The sequence below is a fragment of the Nannobrachium achirus genome, assembly GCF_963921795.1.
Source record: "Nannobrachium achirus genome assembly, chromosome: 20".
Lineage (NCBI taxonomy): Eukaryota > Metazoa > Chordata > Actinopteri > Myctophiformes > Myctophidae > Nannobrachium > Nannobrachium achirus.
Window position 1 is genome coordinate 57,649,948 of NC_137827.1, and position 27,575 is coordinate 57,677,522.

At 40.2% G+C, this 27,575-nt stretch overlaps 1 protein-coding gene across 1 annotated transcript; it reads left to right on the forward strand.

Annotated features, from left to right (window-relative positions):
* Positions 1-585: 585 nt before the first annotated feature.
* On the forward strand, positions 586-15,809 carry LOC308306267 (vomeronasal type-2 receptor 26-like; the record flags this gene model as incomplete). Its single annotated transcript, XM_080751167.1, has 6 exons — positions 586-695; positions 803-887; positions 2,788-2,874; positions 5,469-5,753; positions 14,684-14,804; positions 14,896-15,809. 6 exons carry the CDS (start codon positions 586-588, stop codon positions 15,807-15,809), a joined length of 1,602 nt encoding a protein of 533 aa, XP_080607293.1.
* Positions 15,810-27,575: the final 11,766 nt, after the last annotated feature.

Here is a 27,575-nt window from a genome sequence, read left to right on the forward strand (position 1 = left end):
ATACTGAACAAGGGACAAGGACAGAATGTGATGTCACAATGTGATGTCACAACGATGTGATGTAACAACTGGTCAGCTGCTTTAGACATTGAGACGTTACAGACAATATACGGACAAGATGTGGCGGTTTTCATAGTTAACCCTGACCTACGGTCGCAATTATTGTTGTCTTTGTTGTTGCTGTTGCTATAGCATATACACTGCATTTCATCACCTACATGTCACTTCACACATCACATTATTTCAAATGTATGTTTGTGTGTTATTGACACACAAACATCATTTTGATAAGATTGGATTGCTAATGTATGTTACGCCCTGCCTCTGCCACAGATGGGAGCTGTAAAACACATTACGTAGTGTCCTATGTGCGGTGCCACAGGGGATGGCACCGCACTGTCTATAAGACGTAGCAACTGGACAAAAGGAGTGGTCAGACAGAGGAGGGCAGTCATGAGGGCTTCTCCAGACACACACCTGCTTTCATACCTGTACTTGACCTTGATATTGTTCTCTTCATTCTCTGCTTTGTCTTCCCCACCTTCCTCTTCTTGTGAGTTACAGGCACAGTTTAATCTCGCCAGAATGCAAAAGGCTGCAGACATCGTTCTGGGTGGCGTGTTTCCCGTCTACTACCAGCCTGTCTATCATGAGACGTCTTTCACCTCCAAGCCGCGGTACCCCACATGCCAGGGGTGAGTATCACACATCAGACAATAGCAAGCATGAGGACAGGGAACTTGTTTTGATAGATAGTACCTTAAGCTTGTGTTTTCTACAAATATGATATATTGTGTGTTAGGTTTCTCATGCAAGGGTTCAGATGGTCCATGACCATGGCTTTTGCCATTAATGAGATCAACAGAAACCCCAGCCTTTTACCCAACGTGACTCTGGGATATAGTATCTATGATAGCTGTTTACCATTTGGAGGTGCGCCTGCAGCGTTGACATTGATCAGTGGGAAAGAGAAAGTGTATCAAATGAACGAGAGCTGTGGTGGGTCCCCTCCAATGCTGGGAATTGTGGGTGCAGCTGTCTCAACAAGTTGTATTCACATACAAAGGGTATTAGGCTTTTTCAGAGTGCCCACGGTAAGTTATCTACTTGAAACGGCCTTTACCATCAATTGTATACAGTATACAGTTTAATTCATGCTATTTGATTATTTACACCACGACTTTTTGAGCTTGTAGATTGTCTATGTTCCTTATTTTAGAAGTGTTTTTTATTTTATTTTGCGTTTGCCGGTTCAAAATAGGGACGTCAAGTGGAAATTGGTAAGTATGTGAGTTGTATTATTTAACGAGTGATAAGTATTAATATCTTGCAACTATACAATGACTACATTGAACACCGATTATTTTCTTTTCCTGAAAAGTAATGGTTTTGGACATACAAGGTCTCCATCCGACACCGATATGCTTAAGTCTGGGAGAGAGAGAGGGAGGGGGAGCACTAGGTGAATTGTCACTGTGCGTTTGCAGCAATCGCTCTTTTTTTTCTCCTCTCTCCCCTCTCTGCTCTGTTCTCATGCTCTGATGTAGGAAACTGCAGAATTACTCCCAAATGTTGTGCCGTAATTCGAAGACTCACCTCTTCAAACTCCATCTCACCCCCTAGCACTTCACTCTGCCTGTCTGTAACCCTTCTTGCCAACTTCTCTCTCAATTGATATTAGCGACTAGCGACTGAATGGCTATATGCAGACATACCGTATCTTGTTACTTCTCTCTGCATTCTATCCATGTGATTATTTACCTTGCTGATTTACAGTCCAAAGTAGGGAGACCAGTTTGAAGGTTGTCCGTGGGGTTTTATGAATATTTAACTAATAAGTATTAACTAGAGCTTTGTATAAATAATAACCACATTTAACACAGATACTTTTTTTCCTTCCTCCATTTCCTGATAAGTAATGGTTCAGACAGACACGTTTTCCACCCGACACCGCTATGCCTAATTTGGGTTATTTAATTATTTACGAATCTGAAATTTGATTAGCAATGTCAGTAGCATTATTGCATTTGTTTGTCAGCATGTTGTCAACACGTCTGTGTTCGAGGTTTGATTCTTTGCCCAGACCTGAGAGAACAAGTGGTCGGATAAAATGTATATATATTTTTTTATGAAAGGGGTCGGAAGTACTAAGCTATCTGTGTGATCTATAGAATGCTGTATGTATTATAACATTGTACCATTTTAGGGAGAGAGAGAGAGATAGAGGGAGAGGGAGGACTATAGTTGAATTGTCATTGTCACCGCATGTTTTTGTTTTTTTTTCTTTTTTTTTCTCTCCCCTTTCCGCTCTGTTCACATGCTCTGCTTGTAGGGAACTGCAGACTCACTCTCAATTCTCATTTTGAAGACTTACCTCTTCAGACTCACACCCCTCGCACTTCGCTCTCCGTGTACTCCCTCTGGACAAAGATATGCAGACATACCCATCTGCACTATGCAGACATATCGCGTCACTCGCTCTGTTTCTTTTGTTTTTTGAATTTGATAGCTTGTTATTTAGACCGATGATGTTCATTGTGTGCCACGTATATAGTTTCAATGTTCAGATTGTTATTTAGAATATCGTTTAGACAGATGCTACAGCAGGTTCATTGTTTAGCTGGGATCCTACAGTCTCTATATGTGATTATCTACCTGGCTTCTTAAAGTTAATGCAAGTCACTCTAAATGAGAGCGTCTGCTAAATGCCTAAACTGTAAATTGTAGATGTAGATTGTGGAACAAAATGTGGTATATTATGTAACAGATGTGTTGTGTCTTTGGCAGATCAGTTATACTGCCACCAGCGACTACCTGAGCGAAAGGAACGAGTTTCCGTCATTCTTTAGAACAATCCCAAGTGATACCTTCCTGGTAAACTGCTACACACAAAACATGTTGATATATTACTGTATGTTCCAGGTCCACACACTGGAGAAATACCTCCCTCTAGTGACATATACATATGATGACATAGATGTAGGTAGTAACTTGATTGTATTTACTTAAGTAACACTTTGAATACATTGTACTTGTAAGATGTTTGTTTCGCAACACACACCCTTGCGCGCAAACACACACACACACACACACACACACACACACACACACACACACACACACACACACACACACACACACACACACACACACACACACACACACACAGGTTTGCAATTGCTACTTTGTGGGGACATTACACATAGTCTACTATCTTTGTAGGGACATTCCATTCATTTTGAACCCTAACCCTAACCCTAATCCTTAACCTAACCCCTAAACACCTTGTGGGGACCTATTAATAAGCCCCCACAAGGTTTTTTCATCTGATTGTACTATCTTTGTGGGGACATGAGGTCCCCACAAAGTAGTAATTCCCTGTCCACCCCCCCCACGCACACACACACACACACACACACACACACACACACACACACACACACACACACACACACACACACACACATAGGCGATTCTAGCCTCTTCCAGCAGGGGGTGCACGACCTCTATTACCTCATGCACGCGCGCACAGCGCGCGTGCACGACGCTCGCGCGCGTGCTTAGCGGTTTTGTAATGTTGTTTTAGCGGATTTCTGCAGTTAATTTTGTACCCAAATGTAACACAATATAAACAAAAAAAGTGTCAAACAGGTGCTTCTTTTTCTAGACACCATGAGCATATGTCTATAGGATTTATTTACTTATTTTGCAGACAGAGGCAGCACAGCCAGGACATATAAAGCCAAACATCAAGTTAATCATCATTCATCAAGCAATCAAGCAGTCATTTACATTGGTGGTGTGGCACAACCACACCACCAAAGATCCATAACCAGCAGCTACCAATATTTACAAGCAAGTGAAGCAAGCATGCGCGCTCGCTCGCGCGCGCACACACACACACACACACACACACACACACACACACACACACACACACACACACACACACACACACACACACACACACACACACACACACACGGAGGAGAAGAAAACAGGCTGGCTAACTCCACAGTGAACAGATAGTTAAATAAAGCCATGTCTTACCTTAAGAAAATGACAAGAAAATATCCAATGTTATATTGAGGTGCCCAGAAGAAAGTGTTATTCCTTGGAGGCACAGAACACATCGTGTAATCCAGCCTCTTTGAGCAGCGCCGAAAACTTTAGTTCACGTATGGTAAATGTAAAAGCTATCCACATGTCCTATGGATGTCTGTAGTTAACCCCAGGTAGCATATTCCACTGTGAAACAACTGTTTAATTCTGTTATTTAGATAAATCTGCAGGTGTCATCATCTGCCGTTTGTTTTTCAGCGGTGCTGTCAGAGACGTTCAGACAGTCACTGTGATTGGTTGAGAAACCAGTAGTCCTATTACCTCCCGCCCCCCATTTGCTGTGATTGGTTTAGAAGTCATGCTATGGGTGCTTCAAAGGGTCAAAAAAGGCGAATTTGAGATGTTCTTCTTCTTAATCATATTGCGTGTTTATTATGATCAAAAAAATCAAAATGGCCGCCTGGCGGCCAGGGGGTGCACGTGCACCCTAGGACACCCCTTAAAATCGCCTATGCACACACACATGCATTACTGTCTTATTTAAAGTTATATATTATAGCAGTGATATATTTGAATTTGCACATGCCAATTTTCTATTTTATTTCTATTATTACACGTACAAATTTTATATTTTAAACATTTGAAGTATGTTTTTTATTTAAGCAATACATCAGATTGTATTAAGTAACTATATACTAACTTACTCGTACTCAAGCAATCATTGTGATGAATACTTGTACTTGCACCTAGGTAATTATTATTAGTATAACAATACTTTTACAGCAGTTTTTGACTTGGAGCTGAAGGTCTTTGTTGAGAGCATAAAATCAGAATGATTAGACCTTTTCATTGTAGAATCTGTGGACATGGTTCTTCAACAGGGGGTCCGGGACCCCTAGGGGGTCTTCAGGGGGGCCTTCAAATCTTTGTGTGATAGAAACTTTTTTCTACTTTTTTGGAAGTTATACCAAAAATAGCCGATCTACAAGCTCAAACGCTTCGCGCTGCGATCTTGTAGATCTGTTATTTCCATTAAGAGCTTTGGTTTAGACTAGAGGGTAAAAAGAGCAGACCAAGTACAGCGTGTTATTGACGGTTCAAGTGGTTAAATATCTGAAAACACAAATTGACGTGAATCCAAAATACACTGATGATTGTGCTGTCAAAGGATGAAAATATATGGAATCTATGAACAGGTTGTGAAACAGGGACCCTGATATATTCAAAGATTTGCACACATTTTCACAGTTTAAAAAAAATAGCAGCTCTATAAGCTCACAGTGCGGCACTCGGTGCCGCGGTGTGAGCTTGTATATCTGCTATTTTTCAATAATTAAAGCATTAAATAATTCTAGGTCTAAATGGGTCAAGTAAGTACGGTGAGTAACCATTCCGTGTCCGATCAGGTGAGAGCTGTGCTCCAGGTTCTGAAGCGGTTCAGGTGGACCTGGGTAGGAGTGGTGTACATTGAGCATGAAGGTTCCAAAGACCCTGCCCAGACCTTCATGGCTGAGCTGCTCCGGTCTGGCCTGGGCTGCGTGGCCTATGCGGAGGCCCTGCCCTATGACCTGTGGACCAACCTGGCTTCAGAGGACCGCCTTCAGAGGACCGTCGCCGCGATGAAGGAATCCACAGCTCGCGTGGTCATTCCATTTGTATACGGCACGCATATGGCTACCGTCATGGAAGAGGTTGGGGTTATTATGATTATGATTCGTGTTCACGTAGACCAGTGGTTCTCAATATTTTCAGGCCGCGACCCTCAAAATAATCATATTTGAACTGGGGACCCCCCCCCCCCCCCCCCCCCACACACACACACACCCTGACGAGCACTAAGCGTCGAGGCATTACATTTTGTATAGTCTAACCTAACGTGAACATTCTATGCCCCTAACAAATCTTACCGGGTCCTCCGTATCTTCGAGTCTTTAGAACGGCTCTTTGAAATGAGCAATGGGATCCGGTTCGCAGTATAGGGAGCCGTTCCTTTCTAAAGAACAGTTGTTGAAAAAGTACAAACATTCTTTACTTGCAATGTAGATGTAAGTAACTAAAGTAACTAAATAACTACAATGTCAGTCTTTTGAACGGCTTTTGGAAAGGATCGGATCCCAGAGATCCGGCAAAGTGCCATAAATCCCATCTCTAGTCCTCCGGCGTCTGGATGACTCCTGCTGCTGTCTGCTTTGAGTAAATGAGGAAGTGATCCGCGGTGGAAAACGAGTGATAAATCATAGCGATTTTATAATTATAATGGATAAGCCTAAACAAACCAGTTCACATGAACAATACTGATGTAAAATAAGATATCTGAAAGGCTACATATATTTGATATACAATTAAAATATCATGAACCACAGTTATAGGGGGGCTAGCCCAGGCTTTATTTTTCTTCCGATCGCCAAAATAAGCCTGGGTTTCCGAGGCTACATTTTGTATAACACAAGGCTATTATAAAGCGAGGCGTTGTGAGCATGCTATTTTCACAATTTCTGCCTTTAATATTTGACTATTTGGCCAAAACATTTTTATGTCATTTTAGAGGTATTAAAAACTCCTTAAATTGTCACTTTAGAGATGTGCATATAGAGATATCCTCTATACACTTTAACGTTATGTTGGTTTGTTTTTTGAACGCAATACTTGTAATAAGCATTCGCACACGTCTAACTGCTACAGTATGACTGTTACTTTGCATTTGTGTTGATAGCTTTTAGAACGCAGTGTTTTGCCTTATACGTATATATATATATATATACAGTGTCAACTCAATTGACAGGTGCTAAAGCAGAATGTGACAGGTCTGCAATGGATAGCCACGTGGTACTGGGCACACTTTACCGTACTGCAGTCTCCTCGTTATATGCCGTACCTGAGAGGCACCCTTGGTTTTGCCATCCGTCGCGGAGAGATACCAGGTCTAAGGGAGTTCTTCTTAAAAACACATCCTGACAACGACCCTGACTACATACATGAACATAGCATGGTATGTACTGTAGTATTTAAGCTGCTACTTCAAACTGACGTCTGTTTTTTTCTTCTTTTTTTTCTACCACTTAAACCCTGTATAGTTAGTTGGCCGGAGACACCCAGGACTCTATAGTAGCTAGGGCCCTATCTTGTGTCTTACCTCTTAACCCCCCAAAAACATTTTGTAATAGTTCATCTACATCGACACATTGTGAGCTTGTCAATCTGCTCTTTGAACTATTGAAAAAGGCAAAAGACTAAGGCTGCATGCAAGATAAGGCCCTAGGCCCCCTCCTGTTTTCACTTTAAGCTTGTAGATCTGCTATTTTTTTACATTACAGTTTTAGCCAAACGTTTATCCCAGAATGCCGAACTGGGCATGTTTCTAAACATTCACACGGTATTTACATTTAACTCATATTTGAAGTAAATACATCATTTTATGTTTTGTGTGACAAGAATGACCGTTATATGACAAAAGTGAGTCGTGCATCTCTGGGAAAATGAAGGGTCACATACTCTGATTCAGAGGTTTAATTTATAGCAATATCTAGGGCATGGTAAGGAAAGGGCACGCTGTTTTTTTTTTATTTTTATTTTTTAAAGAAACAATAAATGCTTTTGGGGTAAAGTTTTAGAGGCCTTTTCGGTTATGTCATACCAATTTCACACCAGAAATGTACACTGCATGTATTAGGCTAATGTAGGGGAGATGTTCCACATGCATAGGCTATTACTGAAGTAACTGAGCAGAAATTATCAATACAGAGATTAATACTTGTCTTCATTGTGAATGTGTGTCAACATGCTTCAAAGCATCCATAGTAAATTCATTTAATTTCGAGGAAAAGGTTATTTAGATTATTCTGTATGCACTGACCACAAATAAACAATAATGCACAGCCAATAATGACACCACATCAAAATAAATATTAAATAATATATTTATTAATAAATATTTCCAATTGATTTTGATTGTCCATAGGCTAGATATAATGATAAAATGATCATTATCAATAACCCACCTCCACCTGTCTCTCAGACCTTCTCTTGGAGGCCCCTACTTGACATTTGACAAGTAAGATCGAAATGAACAGGATAGGCAATAATACTTCTTTTGTGTCATGTCCACACATACCTATTTGCCTCACGTCATTCGAGCCGGACCACTCGTTGTGTCAGTGTGTCTGTGCGATCAGGCTCGTTGCCGTACCGGCTTTGGTTGCAATCTTGGGCATGCTGCGTTGCGCAGTGTTGTGCACCAAAAATAGCCAATCTACAAGCTTGTGTTCATTAAATCAAGCTTCAGGCCTACTAGAGATGAAGCTTACAGCATGATTTCTAGACACACAAGGCAATTCATCTAGTATTGTCCTGCAAACCTTCTGTGGTGGAAATATTCGTAATTGACAAAATTATATATATATATATATATATATATATATATATATATATTTTTTTTTTATAAAAACGCATGGTTGTTGCCATGTTAACACTCTGAGGTCCAAATGAAGCCCCTGCTCTGATTGTTTGAGAATAAATAAGTAAGCTCCTTTTCCATTGTTGCCTGTGAAAGGCTTGGGTTTCACAGATTTACCTAGCACAGAGATTCAGTAATTACATTCAGTAATAAAAGAATAAGCTCCTTTTACCACAGAGATCACGTTCACTTCCTTGATTACATGTTGTGACCACACTGTCGGCGAGTCTCACTGTAGTGTGCACTGAGTGGGCAGGTGCTCAGACCTCTCAAAAGGCGAATGGCACGCACACCGATTTTTGGGGTGGTCTTTTTGTGTGCCATTTCACACGAGAAATGTAGTAGCCTACAGTGAACTTACCATGCTTGCTGCCTGTCTTAAATAATGTAGTTTGCAGCTGCAAGGTTAACGAGGTAGGAGGGCACTTGACGATCTCTGCATCGGGTCAAACTAAAATTGGCTGATGGCAGCCAGCTCAATTAAATTATAAATAATAATTATTATAGTTCAATTATAATTATAATTAAGCACTTTGAGGCAAAAGGGCACTAAAAGTCCCCCCTCTGCACTTGCCTGAGTCTCAGAGAGAGTATGAGTGCTCAAAACTCTGAACGCTGTTAGACACGTAGTGCGACGTGCCGTTCGACACCTGTCGTGCAAAGTATACTGTACTAAATTGATGTTCAGCCTTGATGGTGCTTCTTCAGGTGACGCAGTTTTGGGAACACACGTTTCAGTGTAAATTTCCACCCCTTCCGTCAGAGTGGGTGGATGCTGGTGGACGGGTGTGTACTGGACAAGAGGACCCAGGAACGAAACCTAAATTTAACTCTGTGTCTGACCTCAGAAACGTGTATAACGTGTACAAGGCTGTGTATGCCCTGGCTCATGCCCTCCATGACATGTTGCAATGTGTGCCAGGAAGAGGGCCTTTTGCTGGGCACAGCTGTGCCAGATTGCAGAAAATACAGCCATGGCAGGTGAAATTATTAATTCTATAGAATTCATCATTTCTGAATGTGTGGAAGGGCCTTAACTATGGTGTACGTATATCGTATGCAGTCATACCTTGCTATATTCATAACTTTGCATTGCCATTTCTAGCTCATGCATTACCTGGAAAGGGTCAACTTCAACACATCATTTGGTGATGATGTATCATTTGATGAGAATGGTGATGCTTTACCGATCTATGACGTCGTAAACTGGGCATTGTTCCCTGATGGAAGCGTAAACTTTCAGAATGTAGGTGTGTTCAAGAAGTCAGCCTCCGCAGGTGAACAACTCATCCTTGAGGAAGACAGAATCTTCTGGAACCGTGAATCCACAAAGGTCAGTTTAATTTTCTACAATAGCTAATGTTGAGCTGATGATGTGAAATTATTTATTATCAATGCTAGGCTGACAGAACGGAAGGAAGAGATACATTTTTCACCCCTGTCCGTGTGTATGTCCGACAGTCTGTTTGTAGCTGGTCCAACCTTGCACGCATACTCCCAGTAGGCCATGGAAAACATTCCAACCACTCAACACTTTTTTTTAAAATTTGGCCTGTAACTATTGAACTGTAGGCCTTATTTCCTACTAAAATGCCATTCATCATGAACATAACATCCAATCAACCTCAAAAATTACATTTTGAAGGGTCTCCAGTGCTGGTGTCAAATGTTTTTTTTTAATGAAATTTGCACTTGATTTTATTACTTTAATTGGCATAACATTGTCATAAATACTTTACGCTACCAGTCTCTAATTAAGTGTGCCTGCCATGCAATGGCAAAACACTCATTGTAATCCGCCATACTTCACTATATAATAATAAGGGTAATAATAATAATAATAATAATAATAACTAGAAAAGAACATTTCTACGAAAAGTGTGCCTGCAGTTCGCTAAGTGTGTGCAACTTTGTGTAGTGGTTGGTGTTCGCATTAACATTTTTAGCATTAACATTAACATCAGCATTAGCATTAGAATGTTTAACATTAACATTTTTAGCATTAGCTTTACCATTAGCATTTTATTAGCATTAACTTTTGCATTTTTAGCATTATCATTAGCATTTTTGCATTAGCGTTATCATTTTTTAGCATTAGCTAGCAATTAGTATTTTATTTAGCATTGGCATTTTGAACATTAGTATTTCTAACATTAGTATCACTAGAAGCTGGGGCGGCCCAGCGCCTAGTCGGCGACCTGGCCAACTCGGAACAATGTAAATAGGGAATGAATGCCCCGCCCTTTAGGACCCGTTTTGACCATCTGTCTGCCTGTGTCCATTTATGCCCATATATGGAGATATCTGTCTGTCTGTCTGTCGGCGTCCATTTTATGTCCATATATGGAGATCACTGCAGTTATAGTTCTGGGTCCATTTTATGCCCAGATATGGAGATATCTGACTATCTGCGTCCATGTTATGCCCATATATGGAGTATCTGTCTGTGCCTCCAACTGTGTTGCAGACACAGTGCCGGTTCCCCCTTTAATGCAAACCTCATTATACCTGTTGTCATAGGACCCGTTTTGAACATCTGTTTGCCTGTGTCCATTTATGCCCATATATGGAGATATCTGTATCTGTCTGTCTGCGTCCATTTTATGCCCATATATTTTTTGTTGACTCATGTGGCGTACGTGATGTCAGAGCCTTTTATGAAGTGATGTCACAATGAGTCAGAGCTTTCGCCGATTTCCTCCGGAACAGCCTGATGTCAACAATCAACCCCGCATAAGGAGATTCCGAACGTTTCGCGCCGGTTCGGGAAAACCGCGCGTCGGGTCGGGTCGAGACCCGGCACTGCACTCCGTGCCGCGGCGGGGAACGCGCGTGCCGAATCTGAAGCCGGTGGGACGAACGGTTCTCGAGATACGCGGATTACAGACACGCAGAGACTTCTCGCATTTATAGATAGATTAGCTAGCATTAGCTTTTCTAACATTAGCATTTTTAGCATTAGCATTAACATTTTTAGCATTAGCATTTTTAACATTCACATTTTTCGCTTTAGCATTACCATTTTAGCATTAGCATTTGTTAGTATTGGCATTAGCATTTTTAGCATTAGCATTTATAAGCATGTTTTAGCATTAGCATTTGCTAGCTTTAGCATTTTAGCATAAGCATTAGCAGAAGTAATGGTTAGCATTAGTAGTTAGCCGTTGGGACTGTGGGACCATCCACCGAGTTTGAGACCAGTAACGTGTTGGGAAGTGGAGTTATTGATGTTTAAAGCCCAGCCAATAGGAAGGCAGAGGAGGCGGGGCTCAAACAATTACAGATCATTCCTATTGGCCGTGTAAATACACACAGCGGGTTTCGAGACGGTACCATGCTGCAAACTGGAGATACAGCTGTTTAAAGCTCAGCCAATAGGAAGATAGGGGCTTAAGAGGGGGCGGGGCTTAAGTAATAAGTCCAGACTCCAAGTTTCAAGACGGTACCATGCTGTGAACTGGAGTTATGGCTGTTTAAAGCCCAGACAATAGGAATAAAGAGGGGGTGGGGCTTAATTAATTACAGCTCGTCCCTATTGGCCGGAAAAAAAGTCCAAAGTCCTGTGAGTGTTGGAAAGTTTAAATCACATTGCTAGTCAAAAATATGCCAGAGTAATGAGGCGCCAACGTTTTTTTTTTTTTTTTTTTTTTTTTCCAGAGTTCCCCATTCAAAGTGAATGGGTTTTTTGGGCGTCGTTCTGGCAAATAGGGACGAACTGTAATTGCTGAAGCCCCACCCCCTCTGTCTTCCTATTGGCTTCCTTCCCCGCCCCATTTGACTTGCCCTCTCTTCTGATTGGTCGAAACTTGATTGTTCCTCTATTTGGCTCTAACTCATCAACTGTTTGTCGTACAGACTTGTGGGTGGTGCAATTTAACTTGTTTCAGAGTTTTCACCTTTATTGGTTTAACTTAGCCCCGCCCCCTCTTCTGATTGGACAACATTTTTTTGGCTTTATCTCGTCAACCGTTTGACTTGTGGCTGGTGTCATTTGACTTGTTTCAGAGTCCTTCAGATTATTTTGTTTAACTTAGCCCCGCCCCCTCTTCTGATTGGCTTAAACTTTATTTGGCTTTATCTTGTCAACCGTTTGTCGTACAGACTTGTGGGTGGTGTCATTTGACTTGTTTCAGAGTTCTTCAACTTAATTGGTTTAACTTAGCCCCGCCCCTTCTTCTGATTGGCCAAAGCTTTATTTGTCCATAACTCCACTTCCCAACACATTACTGGTCTTAAAATCGGTGGGTGGTCCCAGTCCCAACGGCTAACCACTAATGCTAACCACTACTTCCGCTAATGCTAAGCTAAAAATGCTAATGCTAATGCTAACGCATGTTTATGATAACACATGCTAATATTAACAAATGTTAACGTTAATGATAACAAATGCTAATTCTAAAAAAGTTAATGCTTAAAAAAGCTAATGTTAGAAATATTAATGCTAGCTAATGCTAAAATGCTAATGCTAATGTTAGAAATGCTAATGCTAAAAATGCTAATGTTAAAATGCTAATGCTAAAAATGCTAATGGTAATGCAAAAAATGAAAATGTTATTGCTAAAAAATGCTAAAGCTAATGCTAATGTTAAAGCCTAATGAATATGTTAAAAATTCTAATGCTAAAACTAAGAATGCTAATGCTAACACCAACCCAAGGTTGCACACACTCTATATCTTATCAACCGTTTGTTGTGCAGACCCGTGGGTGGTGTCATATGACTTAATTAAGAGTCCTTAACCTCAATTGGTGCTTCCTTTGCCAAACAGGAAGTGCCCTTCGCCAAACAGGTAGTGCCTCTATATCTCATGCACCGTTTGTCGTACAGACGTTTGGGTGGTGTCATATGACTTGATTAAGAGTCCTTAACCTTAATTGGTGCTTCCTTCGCCAAACAGGAAGTGCCTCTATATCTCATGAACTGTTTGTCGTACAGACGCGTGGGTGGTGTCATATGACTTAATTAAGAGTTCTTAACCTTAATTGGTGCTTCATTAGCCAAACAGGAAGTGCCCTTCACCAAACAGGAGGTGCCTCTATTTCTCACGAACCGTTTGTCGTACAGACATGTGGGTGGTGTCATATGACTTGATTAAGAGTCCTTAACCTTAATTGGTGCTTCTTTCGCCAAACGGGAAGTGCCCTTCACCAAACAGGAAGTACCTCTATATCTCATGAACCGTTTGTCGTACAGACACATGGGTGGTGACATATGACTTGATTAAGAGTCCTTAACCTTAATTGGTGCTTCTTTTGCCAAACGGGAAGTGCCCTTCGCAAAACAGGAAGTGCCTCTATATCTCATGAACCGTTTGTTGTGCAGACACGTGGGTGGTGTCATATGACTTGATTAAGAGTCCTTAACCTCAATTGGTGCTTCCTTCACCAAACAGGAAGTGCCCTTCGCCAAACAGGAAGTGCCTCTATATCTCATGAACCGTTTGTCTTACAGATGTGTGGGTGGTGTCATATGACTTGATTAAGAGTCCTTAACCTTAATTGGTGCTTCCTTCGCCAAACAGGAAGTGCCCTTCGCCAAACAGGAAGTGCCTCTATATCTCATGAACCGTTTGTCGTAAAGACGTGTGGGTGGTGTCATATGACTTGATTAAGAGTTCTTAACCTCAATTGGTGCTTCATTCGCCAAACAGGAAGTGCCCTTCACCAAACAGGAAGTGCCTCTATTTCTCACGAACCGTTTGTCATACAGACATGTGAGTGGTGTCATATGACTTGATTAAGAGTCCTTAACCTTAATTGGTTTAAATTATCCCCACCCCCTTTTCTGATTGGCCGAAACTTGATTGTTCCTTTATTTGGCAATTACTCATCAACTGTTTGTCATACAGAGTTGTGGCTGGTGTCATATGACTTGATTAAGAGTCCTTCACCTTAATTGGTTTAAATTAGCCCTGCCCCCTCTTCCGATTGGCCGAAGCTTTATTTGGCCATAACTCCACTTCCCAACACGTTACTGGTCTCAAACTTGGTAGGTGGTCCCACATAACCAATGGCTAACCGCTAATGCTAAAGCTAAAAATGCTAATGGTAAAAATAATAATACTAAAAACATGTTGGCTAGGCAACCCAGCCTGGTGGAGATATATGCTCCGAGGAGCACACTTTTCTAGGTTTAGACTGAAATTGATCACTGTCACTTTCCTTTGTAGGTTCGGTCAGTGTGCAGTGAGAGGTGTTCCCCTGGAACCCGTCTGGCAAGAAGGAAAGGGGAACCTGTCTGCTGCTTTGACTGCATTGCATGTTCTGAGGGAAAGATCAGCAATGAGACTGGTAGGTTTACATTATGTAGCTATGTATAGCAGGTAATTTACTTTAGAGCAATGCTGTACATGTGTCCATTTAACCTTGCACTCCTTGTTAGGCTCTACAGAGTGCACCAGTTGTCCAGATGAATCCTGGCCCAATCCCCAGCGTGACCACTGTATCCCTAAGGTTGTGGAGTACCTCTCCTACCATGAGGCCCTGGGTATCTCCTTGACAACCATCTCATTGCTAGGCACACTCATGTGTGCCATTGTTCTAGGAATCTTCATATATCATCGAGACACACCCATGGTACGCGCTAACAACTCAGAACTCAGCTTCCAACTGTTATTGTCTCTTAAACTGTGTTTCATGTGTTCCCTCTTGTTTATTGGTCGTCCCATACTCTGGACTTGTCAGCTGAGACATGCAGCATTTGGGATTAGCTTTGTGCTCTGTGTCAGTTGTATCCTGGTAAAGACTATGGTGGTGTTGGCCGTGTTCAGGGCCTCCAAGCCTGGAGGAGCAGACATTATGAAGTTGTTTGGTGCCATGCAGCAGAGAGGAACAGTTCTGGTTCTTACTGTCATCCAGGCAATTATCTGTACAGTTTGGCTAGTGTCTGCCTCACCAACTCCTCATAAAAACACACAATACCGCAGTGATAAGATAGTCTATGAATGTGATGTGGGATCAACAGTTGGTTTTGCAGTGTTACTTGGTTATATTGGTTTACTGGCACTCCTCAGCTTTCTCCTAGCTTTCATGGCAAGGAATCTCCCAGACAACTTCAATGAAGCCAAGTTCATCACTTTCAGTATGTTGATCTTCTGTGCCGTGTGGATAGGCTTCATCCCAGCATATATCAGCTCTCCAGGCAAATATGCAGATGTAGTGGAGGTGTTTGCTATTTTAGCATCTAGTTTTGGTCTATTGCTGGCATTGTTTGGCCCAAAGTGTTATACCATGCTGCTGAGACCTGAACTAAACACTAAGAAGTCCATCATGGGTCGAGCCCCCACCAAGACATAGCATCAGTATAGTAACATCAGTTATTTTACCTTTAAAAACTTTCACCAAGAAAGAGTTAATTAAATTCTCTTTCCTGGTGCAAGTTGTTAAAATTTGACTCTTCAGTCAGTCATGAATTATAAAGATGGTGTCTCTGTGTCTAGCCTATTTTGAGGTTAATGAGGTTGAACACCTAACATTCTAATGTCCATTTTACTATGGACTACCAGAGTTACTGTATATCTCGACTAGAGTTAATAGAACCAGAAAAGAAAATTTCTACGACATTTTAAGCGTGCCCGGCAGCTCGCTAAGTGTGTGTAACCTTGTTTAGCAGTTGGTGTTGGCATTAGCATTTTTGCATTGACATTAATGTCATTATTATAATTTTTAGCATTAGCATTTTTATCATTAGCTTTAACATTAACATTTTTATTAGCATTAGCATTATTTTTAGCATTATTTGCTTTAGCATTTTAAGCATTAGCTACTTTTAAGTGTGCCTGCAGCCGAACTAGTTCGGCTTTATTTGTCCTTATCAGAGTGCCGATCCCGAACTAGTTCAGTCCCACAGTCCCAACGGCTAAACTCTAATGCTAATGTTAACAAATGCTAATGTTGACAAATGCTAACAAATGCTAATGATAATGCTAACAATTGTTAATGCTAACAAATGCTAATAATAACAAATGTTAATGCTAAAAATGCTAATGCTAATGTTAATATTAATGAATGGTAATGCTAATGTTAAAAATGTTAATGTTAAAAATGCTAATGCTAACAAATGCTAATGTTAACAAATGCTAATGTTAGCATTTGTAGCATTAGCATGTGTTAGCATTGGCATTTAACATTTTTTTACATTATCATTTGTTAGCATTAGCATTAGTTAGCATTAGCATGTGTTAGCTTTAGCATTATTATGTGTTAGCATTAGCATTTGTTAACTCAGTTAGCGCCGGGCGACTTTTAGATCAACTATCTCATATAAAAGCATTGTTTAAGCTTTTAATTTGGGTTAATAGATGGAGCGAAATGCTTAGCTTACCTTCCCATGGTATCCACACGTAAACCGTGGAAAAAAAAGGATACGATTATGACGTCACCTTTAAACCATAGCTTCCTGTTTACCAAGGCCTCTGCTAGCCGCTAGGCTCAATGCAAACCATCCGACCCTCACGCAGTTTCACTAGGTCGGATTTTGATTCGGAAACTTTCTGTGTGGCATCTGTATACGTTCCGGTGCCCATACCGATGGTGGTTTTAGACGATCAAGCACGAATTGAACAGTATTGAGCTTCCTTTCAATGTCAATGGGGAGCGATGTCATCATCCCATCCTTGGATGTTGTGAACCTTGGTTTTAACATGGGTTTACATGGGGGCTTGCACAGTCTATGGTCAATGGCTCGCTCTAGTGGTCATTGCGTGGTATGGTATGTCAATGTTGCTTGGTAAATTGATGTGATTAAGATGATTAAATATAGCTATTTCCTGGAGTTATAAGCGCACATTCATATTTAAATTTGGCTGGCAAGAAATATTAACATTAGCATTTGTTAACATTAACATTTGTTAGCATTAGCATTTTAACATTAACATTTTTAACATTAGCATTACCATTCATTAGTATTAGCATTTTTAGCATTAACATTTGTTATTATTATCATTTGTTAGCATTAACATTTGTTAGCATTATCATTATCATTTGTTAGCATTTGTCAACATTAGCATTTGTTAACATTAGCATTAGAGTTTAGCCGTTGGGACTGTGGGACCACCCACCGAGTTTGAGACCAGTAACGTGTTGGGAAGTGGAGACATGGCTGTTAAAAGCCCAGCCAATAGGAAGGCAGAGGGGGCAGGGCTTAAGCAATTATAGATAATTCCTATTGGCCATGTAAGTACAGACAGCGAGTTTTGAGATGGTACCATGCTGCAAACTGGAGATATAGCTGTTTAAAGCTCATTTGTTAGCATTAGCATTAGTTAGCATTAGCATAAGTTAGCTTTAGCATTATCATGTGTTAACATTATCATGTGGTAGCATTAGCATTTGTTAGCATTAGCATTTGTTAGCATTAACATTTGTTAACATTAGCATTTTTAACATTAGCCTTTGTTAGCATTAGCATTAGCATTAGCATTTTTAGCATTAACATTTGTTAACCTCAGCATTTGTTAACATTAGCATTTGTTAGCATTAGCATTAATTGGTTATTGGGCCGTTGGGACTGTGGGACCACCCACCGAGTTTGAGACCAGTAACGTGTTGGGAAGTGGAGACATGGCTTTGGGGCTTAGGCAATTACAGATAATTCCTATTGGCCATGTAAGTACACACAGCGAGTTTCGAGACGGTACCATGCCGCAAACTGGAGATATAGCTGTTTAAAGCTCAGCCAATAGGAAGATAGGGGCGGGGCTTACGAGGGGATGGGGCTTAAGTAATACGTCCCTATTGGCCGTTTAAGTCCAGACACCAAGTTTAAAGACGGTACCATGCTGTGAACAGGAGTAATGGCTGTTTAAAGCCCAGCCAATAGGAATACAGAGGGGGTGGGCTTAATCAATTACAGCTCATCCCAAGTTTAAATGACGTTGCTAGTCAAAAGTTTGGCAGAGTTATGTGGCGCCAAAGTTTCTCTTTTTTTGAGTCCCCCATTCAAATTCAATGGGGGTTTTTGTGCGTCGTTTTTTTTACGAATAACGTTGCCATGGTAACACGGATCGGAAAGAAAAGTAATAGTGCACCATTCCCGGCCGAGCCGCACATTTTGATGTATATATTGAGGGGATGGCGTAAATCATGCAGCAGTTATTACTTGCCAAAATTTCCCCCATTCTAAGTCAATGGGGTTTTTGGGCATAGTTTTTTGCGAATTACGTTGCAATGTTAACGTGGATCTGAAAGAAAAGTAATAGCACCCCATTTCCGGCCGAGCAGCATGTTTTGATGTATATAATGCGGGGGTAGCGTAAATTGTGCGGCAGTTATTACGTGCCGAAATTTGTGGCGACATTACTTACGGATATAACCAAGTATGGCGGATTACAATAAGTGTTTTGCCATTGCATTGCATGGCAGGCACACTTAATTAAGTGTGCCTGCCATGCAATGGCAAAACACTTATTGTAATCCGCCATACTTAAGTAAGTAAGTAAGTATATAATGTTCTAGCAAATTTCGGCACATACATCAAAGCGTGCGGCTCGGCCGGGAATGGGGTGCTATTACTTTTCTTTCGGATCCGCATTACCATGGTGACGTAATTCGCAAAAACAACGCCCAAAAAAACCCTTGACTTTGAATGGGGGATTCTGAAAAAATAACAGAAACTTACCACAGTAAGTATGCCACATTACTCTGGCATATTTTTGCCTAGCAACGTGATTTAAACTTTAAAATGCTCACATGACTTTGGACTTTTTTCCGGCCAATAGGGACGAGCTATAATTGATTAAGCCCCGTCCCCTCTGTATTCCTATTGGCTGGGATTTAAACAGCCATAACTCCAGTTCACAGCATGGTACCGTCTTGAAAATTGGTGTCTGGACATAGACCGCCAATAGGGACTTATTACTTAAATCCTGCCCCCTCTTAAGCCCCGCCCCTATCTTCCTATTGGCTGAGCTTTAAACAACTATAACTCCAGTTTACAGCATGGTATTGTCTCGAAACTCCCTGTGTGTACTTATAGGAATGGGCTGTAATCGCTGAAGCCCCGCCCCCTCTCTTTCTATTGGCTGGGCTTTAAACAGCCATGTCTCCACTTCCCAACACGTTACTGGTCTCAAACTCGGTGGGTGGTCCCACAGTCCAAACAGCTAACCGCTATTGTTAATGCCAACAAATGTTAATGCTAACAAATGCGAATGCTAATGCTAAAAAATGCTGATGTTAACAAATGCTAATGCTAATGCTAACAAATGCTTATGCTAACACATGCTAATGCTAATGCTAAAAAATTATAATGCTAACACATGCAAAAAATGATAATGCTAATGCTAACAAATGCTAATGTTAACAAATGCTAATGCTAACACATGCTAATGCTAACTCATGCCAATGCTAACAAATTCTATTGATATTGCTAACAAATGCTAATGCTAACAAATGCTAATGCTATGTTAATGCTACAAATAATAATGCTAACAAATGCTAATGCTAAAAATGCTAAAGCTAATGATAATACAAATGCTAATGTTAAAGCTATTGATAAAAATGCTAATAATAATGATGTTAATGTTAATGCAAAAATGCTAATGCTAACACAAACTGCTATACAAGGTTGCACACACTTAGTGAGCTGCAGGCACACTTAAAATTTCTCAGAAATTTTCTTTTCTAGTTATAATTAAAGTTGCAAGAGAGACAGCAGCCACCGTACAGTTACGACAAGAGTATGATGTAAAGATTGTTCACCACCTTTCAGATATTACGGTAACAGGCTAGTGCTTTCCAATGTTTTTTTTTTAACTATATCGGGGGCTTCATTTTGAAGAAAAGATTTTTTGGGAGCTATATATTTTTGAACAACTGTTGGACACTTATTTAGAAAACAATATAGTTAGGAAAAAAGTTGCCAGCGACTCACAAGTGGCTACGACAAGCAGGTCGAAAGTCATAGATATATAAACAAATGTAGATATCTCATTGTCCGTTGTGGTTTATTGTAGAGATGTGTCATCGCAGCAGACACATATTTTGATGAAGCTATATAAGTCTTTTTTACCTGTTTGAATAAAGGAAATGATGATGACGATGTATGTGTCTGTCTATATGTCTCTCCACAATAAAATCATTATACTGCTGACACCAGATATAAATATAAGGTTAGCTTTCCATTATGATTGCAGAGTTTCCAACAGTAGAAACTATTTTCAACGTGTAGAGGCCAGTGCATCACTATTTATTAAGTGTGCCTGCCATGCAATGTCAAAAAACGTATTGTAATCTGCCATACTTAAGTCAGTCATTAAGTCATTTCGCAAATTTCGGCACGTAATAACTGCCGCACGATTTACGCCGACCCTGCAATATATACCTCAAAATGTGTGGCTCGGCCGGGAATGGGGTGCTATTACTTTTCTTTTCCGATCCGTGTTACGAAAGAAAAAAAAAAGAAACTTGGCACCACATAACTCTGCCATACTTTTGCCTAGCAATGTGATTTGAACTTTAAAATGCTCACACAACTTTGGACTTTTTCCGGCCAATAAGGACAAACTGAAAATGAAAAAAAAGGATCGGTGACTATTCTAAATTCATGTCCAAAGAGATGAACATAGAACGAAATCACAAATATGACCAGTTAACAAAACATGTCCTAGAACTAAAATTAAAAAATATACTGAGTGAGAGTGAACAGAAAGATTTATATGATTTAAAAAAGGAATTGAACAATTACAATAATGAATTTCTGTTCAATATTAAGAAGGAAGCTGGTTTTAATACCATATCCGATTCAGGAGTTCTAGTTTCTAAAGCACTGTCACTATGTAAAAAAAGAAGAGAAAAACGCTTGCTAGAATCAGTTATAGATAAAGAGGGCCGTTTGGTATCCGATGAGAAAGAGAAAAGAAGAGTTATTAAAGAAATGTGTTCCGAAATGTATAAGAATTTTAAACCGAATTTTAATAAAATGTCAGATTTTTTGGAAGACATCCAACCTTTGCCTAGGGAGGAAACAATGTCACTAATAGGTGAGATTACAAAAGAAGAGGTAATAATTGCCATAAAACAACTTAAGTCCAGGTCCTGGTCCTGATGGCATTTCAGCCGAACTCTACAAGCTGCTTTCTGAACCAGTACTCAATACTCTTACAGCGGCTTTCAATGAAGGGATTAAAGAAGGTAGATTAGGTAACTCATTTTATCATGGTGTGATGACAATGTTACATAAAAAAAGGAGACAGGAGCAATCTAGATAATTATAGACATTTGACCTTGATGAATACAGATTATAAAATATTGGCCAAAGTAATAATTAATAGATTGATGAATATTTTGGATCAGATCATCGAACAAGAACAAACATGCGCCATAAAGGGCAGAGAGTTGTGGGACAATTTATGCATATTTAGAGACATTATAACATCAGATGTAGAGAAAGACTTTATATCATAGGACTTGATCAAAAAAAGGCTTTCGATTATATCTCCAGGGACTACCTGTGGTTGGTGATGAAAAGATATGGCTTTCCAGATAGTTTTATTGACATGGTTAAATTGTTATATGCAAGATCTACGGTTCAAATCAATGTTAATGGAGTCCTAACAGACCCCTTCGAAATTGAGAAGGGAGTCAAGCAGGGCTGTCCAGTCGCTATTAACCCCTTGTTGAAAAGAATAAACAGCGATGTTAATATACAAGGATTAGTCATAAGTACAGGTCAGAAAGTTACTGCCTTGGCTTATGCAGACGATATTTCCATCATAATTCGAAACCTAGATGAAATGAATATAGTAAATAAACATTTTGAACTGTATGAAGAAGTAGCTGGAGCAAAATTGAATCAAAATAAAACAGAGGGAGTCTGGATGGGAGTACAAGAAAATAAACCAACAGTAAATGTAATAGTTAAAGATGAAATCAAAGTCTTGGGTCTGTATATTAGCAAGGAGAAATGTTGTGGAAAAAAACTGGGAGAAGAGAATTACAAAATTACAGGAGATAATAGAGAAATATGCTACATTAAATATCCCTTACAGGTCCAAAGTGGAAATTCAGAAGTGCTACCTAATATCTACACTCATGTTCCTTGGTACAATTTTTCCACCTCCCAAAAAATATGTAACAAAAATGAATAAGATGTGTGTGAACTTCATATGGGGAACAAATTATGAAATCACAAAGAGAAAAATATTGTTCCGCAGTAAGAAACATGGTGGCCTTGACGCTGTAGATCTAGAACTAAAATTAAAAATACTTTTTGTTAAAAATATAGTCAAAAATATAGTCAATGCATAGAGAGAAGAGCAATTTGGGTCGGGGATCCAAACTCTTGGATGAAAAGATACGGTAGAGGACGTAATGGAATTCCCAACTACCAACTGCTATATGGAGACTTTATTAAGAAATATGATTATTTAAATATTGATTGGAACACACTGTCTAGTAAAATGATTTATACCATGATCAATGAGAAAGTACATGGAGGCATGACTCAATACGAAGGTTTAAATGATGAAGAAAATGAAATATGTGTAAAGAATATATATACAGGAAATCTATCAAATGAAATGCAAGATAGAGCTTTTCTCATATCCCAAAATAAACTCCCGGTTAGACACGTCCTGAGATGGTGCAATAGAATTAACACAACGGAATGTCCTGTACCGAGCTGTAGTCAAGCTGAAACTCTGAACCATTTCCTGTTCGAATGCAATAGATCTAAAGCTGTGTGGGCCAGCATGACTGGAATTGGTTTTAACGTAGAGGTGAACGAAAAAGCTTGTAGGTAGCCCCCCCCCCCCCCCCCCCCCCCACCACGTCGCCCCCCCCCCCCCCCCCCCCCCGACGCCGACGTGGTGGGGGGGGGGGGGGGTCTATAGCGACAGATCAGATATACAGATCCAGACACATAGCCTAAAGTCCTAAGCATATACACAATAGCAGTAGCCTATAGTCAGCACCCTGCACCCACCATCACAGAAAGCAACTTGGAAACCAATCAATCAAAACGGCATCAACAGCACCACCAATGAGCAACACTCACAGTATTAATAAAATATGGTGAACTGCTTAGGAAACATTGGCACAGGGACAGCAGCCCATGAGCTCTATAGCCTTCAAAGTATGCTTATACAGGCCTACTCACCACTATGAAGTGGACTCCTCGCTCTGCTCTGCAAAATCATCCACTTGTATTTTTGTATGTCCAGTTTACAGTTTATATGCATTTCCGCTCATGATTAAGCCACCCATGCGTAAACAACGCATTGCTGAAGGCTAGCTGGCTTGTGTTGACAAGTGATTGATGATGTTGATGATGATGATGATGATGATTATAAAGTTTTAAAAGGCCCGCCTGCCCCACCTAGAGGCGGAGGACGCAAAGTGCGTCCAAATCCTAATAGGCTAAACTAAAGATCCTTGTGATCTGATCGTCTGACGGCCGGGCCCCGTGGTTCGCGGGCCTATATGCGGCCGCTTACCCAGCTTAACCGGACGCTCCGCCCCTGGTGGTCATTGCAAAACTATGGAAGACTAGATGTAAAATGTCTTTGGGTTAAGTACAAATAATTCCACACAACACTGTTTTTAAACAAATTCTGTCCAGTCTTAGAAGGGCCCGTACTCTAGACAGAAACAGAGGAAAGAGAACACCTTGGCACCTCCTGAATTTTTAACTGTTTAACAAAAAAAAAAAAATACTTATCCAATTGTCTGCAAGTAAAAACGAAGTGTAGATACTGAATATTCTGTCTTTTTCTCAGAATACACAGATGCATAAGAAGCGCTGTCTCCATTGGTTAGTTACCCTATTACAGTCTGTCCTATTACATGGTTTCTTCGTTTACTGAATGTTTTGTATGAAATATATGAGGAACTAGTTTTGTCTATTATGAGATCCTTCTTGTACATTTTGAAAAAAAAGAAAAAAAAAAGTATGTATTTGTGAATACAAAATTGTTTAATAAAGTTTTATAAAAAAATAGGGACAAACTGTAATTGCTGAAGCCTCACCCCCTCTGTCTTCCTATTGGCTGAGCTTTAAACAACCATAACTCCAGTTCGCAGCATGGTACCGTCTTGAAATTCGGTGTCTGGACTTAAACGGCCAATTGGGACTTATTACTTAAGCCTCGCCACTCTTAAGCTCAGTCTTCTTATTGGCTGAGCTTTGAACAGCTCTAACTCCACTTTGCAGCATGGCACCGTCTCGATCTCATCAACCGTTTGTCATACAAACTTGTGGGTGGTGTCATTTGACTTGTTTCAGAGTCCTTAATTGGTTTAATGTAGCCCGCCCCCTCTTCTGATTGGTTGAAACTTGATTATTCCTCTATTTGGCAATAACTCATCAACCGTTTGTTGTACAAACTTGTGGGTGGTGTAATTTCACTTGTTTCAGAGTTATTCACCTTAATTGGTTTAACTTAGCCCCGCCCCTCTGCTGATTGGCCAAAACTTTATTTGGCTATAACTCATCAACCGTTTTTCGTAAAAAATTGTGGGTGGTGTCATTTGACTTGTTTCAGAGGTCTTTACCTTAATTGGTTTAACTTAGCCCCTCCCCCTCTTCAGATTGGCCAAAATTTGATTTGGCTTAAAATGCTACTGTTAGAAATGCTAATGCTAATGTTAGCTAATGATACAAATGCTAATGCTAAATGCTAATGTTAGAAAAGCTAATGTTAAAATGCTAATGCTAGCTAATGCTAATGCAAAAAATGCTAATGATAATGCTAATACAAATGCTAATGCTAAAATGCTAATGATAAAGCTAATGCTAAAAATTTTAAAAATTCTAATGCTCATGCTGATGTTAATGCTAAAAAATGCTAATGCTAACACCAACCGCAACACAAGGTTGCACAAACTTAGAGAGCTGCAGGCACACTTAAAATTTCTTCTAAATTTTATTTTCTAGTTATTATTATTATTACCAGTAAGATGCAAAAGGGCGAAAGGGCAAGGTCGTGCCGGACGGAATTCTCACAGGATGGAATTAATTGGCAAGTGTGATTGCAGTTGCGGTTGGTTGTTGAAGTTGGACAAAATGTGGACAAAATATTTTCCCAAATATGGATATGATGACTGACGTAAGCCGCAAGATGGCACCTCGACAGAGTGCAGTTCTAGTTGCGACTGTTAGGTCGCAAGTTACTATGAAATGCTCCACCGGCTGTCTGTCAGTCCGGCAGTCCCTCTGTCCGTCATGTCATGTCACACTTTTGCCTTTATCTTTATCTCTGCCCTATCGATGCCAAACCTTGCACACACACTCCTTGGCTGCCAAACCACAACCTCCGCCCCTGATTTCTCACATACCCCTCTTCTAGCGCCACCAGTTTAGCAAAACACATTTTTGGACATTGCTCCTACAGATTTTTGCCTAAAATCATACAAAGCGGTACACAGTAGAGCTGCCAATATTCCTCAGAAATTAAATTTGAATATTGGTCTTAGAATTGGTCTCGAATATCGAATATATTCGAATATTATTAGTGGCCAAGCCACACAGTGGCAAAGGTCACTCATTGATATTGGTCTTCATCACTATTATTCTTCTGCCACTTTTTCTCTAGTGGCTTGACCGTGCAGTCGCTTTTTACGAAACTCGGTAGTATGGCAGAGGACTATGCCAAACGGCTAAAACACGAAGCTCGCAACAATCGGGGTGGCACTGTAGGAAGCCTTTGAAAATGCAAACTTTGAACAGGTATAGCTCATGCTCTGTTTGAGGTACAGCCATGAAACCTGTATAAACGTATGCGTCTCCTCATGCCGAACAACTTTTACACTCTGATTTTTGACCTCTGACCTTTAAACATAATGAAACATAATTTTTTCATAATTCACTAAATATTGCAGTTTTATGCAAATTATTCTTCTGCCTCTAAATCATACATGCAAAGTGACACGTTCATGGCATTTGGCAAAGATGTAGAGGGTTAGTCCAAATATCACCAAAAGGGGCGGCGCTATACGAAGCGTTTGAAAATTCAAACTTTAAAAGGGCATAAGTCATGCCTTGTTTTGTTTAAAGACATGCAACTTGCTTACACGCGTGCCTTGACTAGGTGCTTAGTGCCTGTGCCTGATATACAGAAGGTTGAGAGTTCAAACCCCACGGCGTGTTGAGTTGATGATAACATCCTGGATGCCCATGGCATGTGCGTATGTCAAACTCTTTAATGTTGACACGTCTGATCTAACTCCAGATCACGTTCAAAATTAGCCCTTCTCTAACGGCCGTTATTTTTCTGTTCTGAGTGAAAGAAAATATGATCACTCGAAAATTTCAGAAATACTCAGATTACATTTACTCAGATTGATTTCACCCCAAGCCTCCAAAATATGAAAGAAAGTCAATAAAATCAAGGCACTCAGCCTACATGGAACCTTTTTTTTTTTGTTTACTTTTTTTTTTTTAAACAAACATGATTGACAGAACCTTTGGCTGTCTAGTGTAGTGGTCAGGGCATATGCCTTTCATGCAGAAGGTCGTTGGATCGATTCCCACCTGGGGTTGATATAATACCCAGGGGGCAAAGGAAGGTGTGCTGCATTTGCCCCGACATAAAAAGTTGTCCACCAGAAATATTATCTATGACCCAGTAGGATCACAACCTATATGGACAACCCGGTCAATTTGTACAACAAAGTCCAATATGGCCGCCTCAATATTAGCCCCTATTAGTTTTAATGGGGGGTGAATAGGGCAAAGTTTTAAACTGAGGGATATTTCCACGAAACTTCACAGGTTGATCAATGGTATACATATGAACATTTTTTGTATTGCAAGTTTCCATGAAATCCAATATGGCCGCCACAATATGGCCGCCATAATATAAGGACCCAGAAAATAGGTTTTGCCTCTAACTTTAGAACCAGATGAGCTAGAAACGCAAACTTGGTGTATTTCATGGTGTCTGACCATGGGAGACTCAATGGAATAGCTAATTTTATTATTGGGTGTGTCTGGACCTTTATTGTGCATATTCGCAAGATGGTGGATTCCCAAAATAGAGCTTTAACATAATTTCTACCATGATTGTTGGCTGCTTTTGCAAATACAAGCAATATGAATCCATTTGCTAAGATTTATGGCACAGA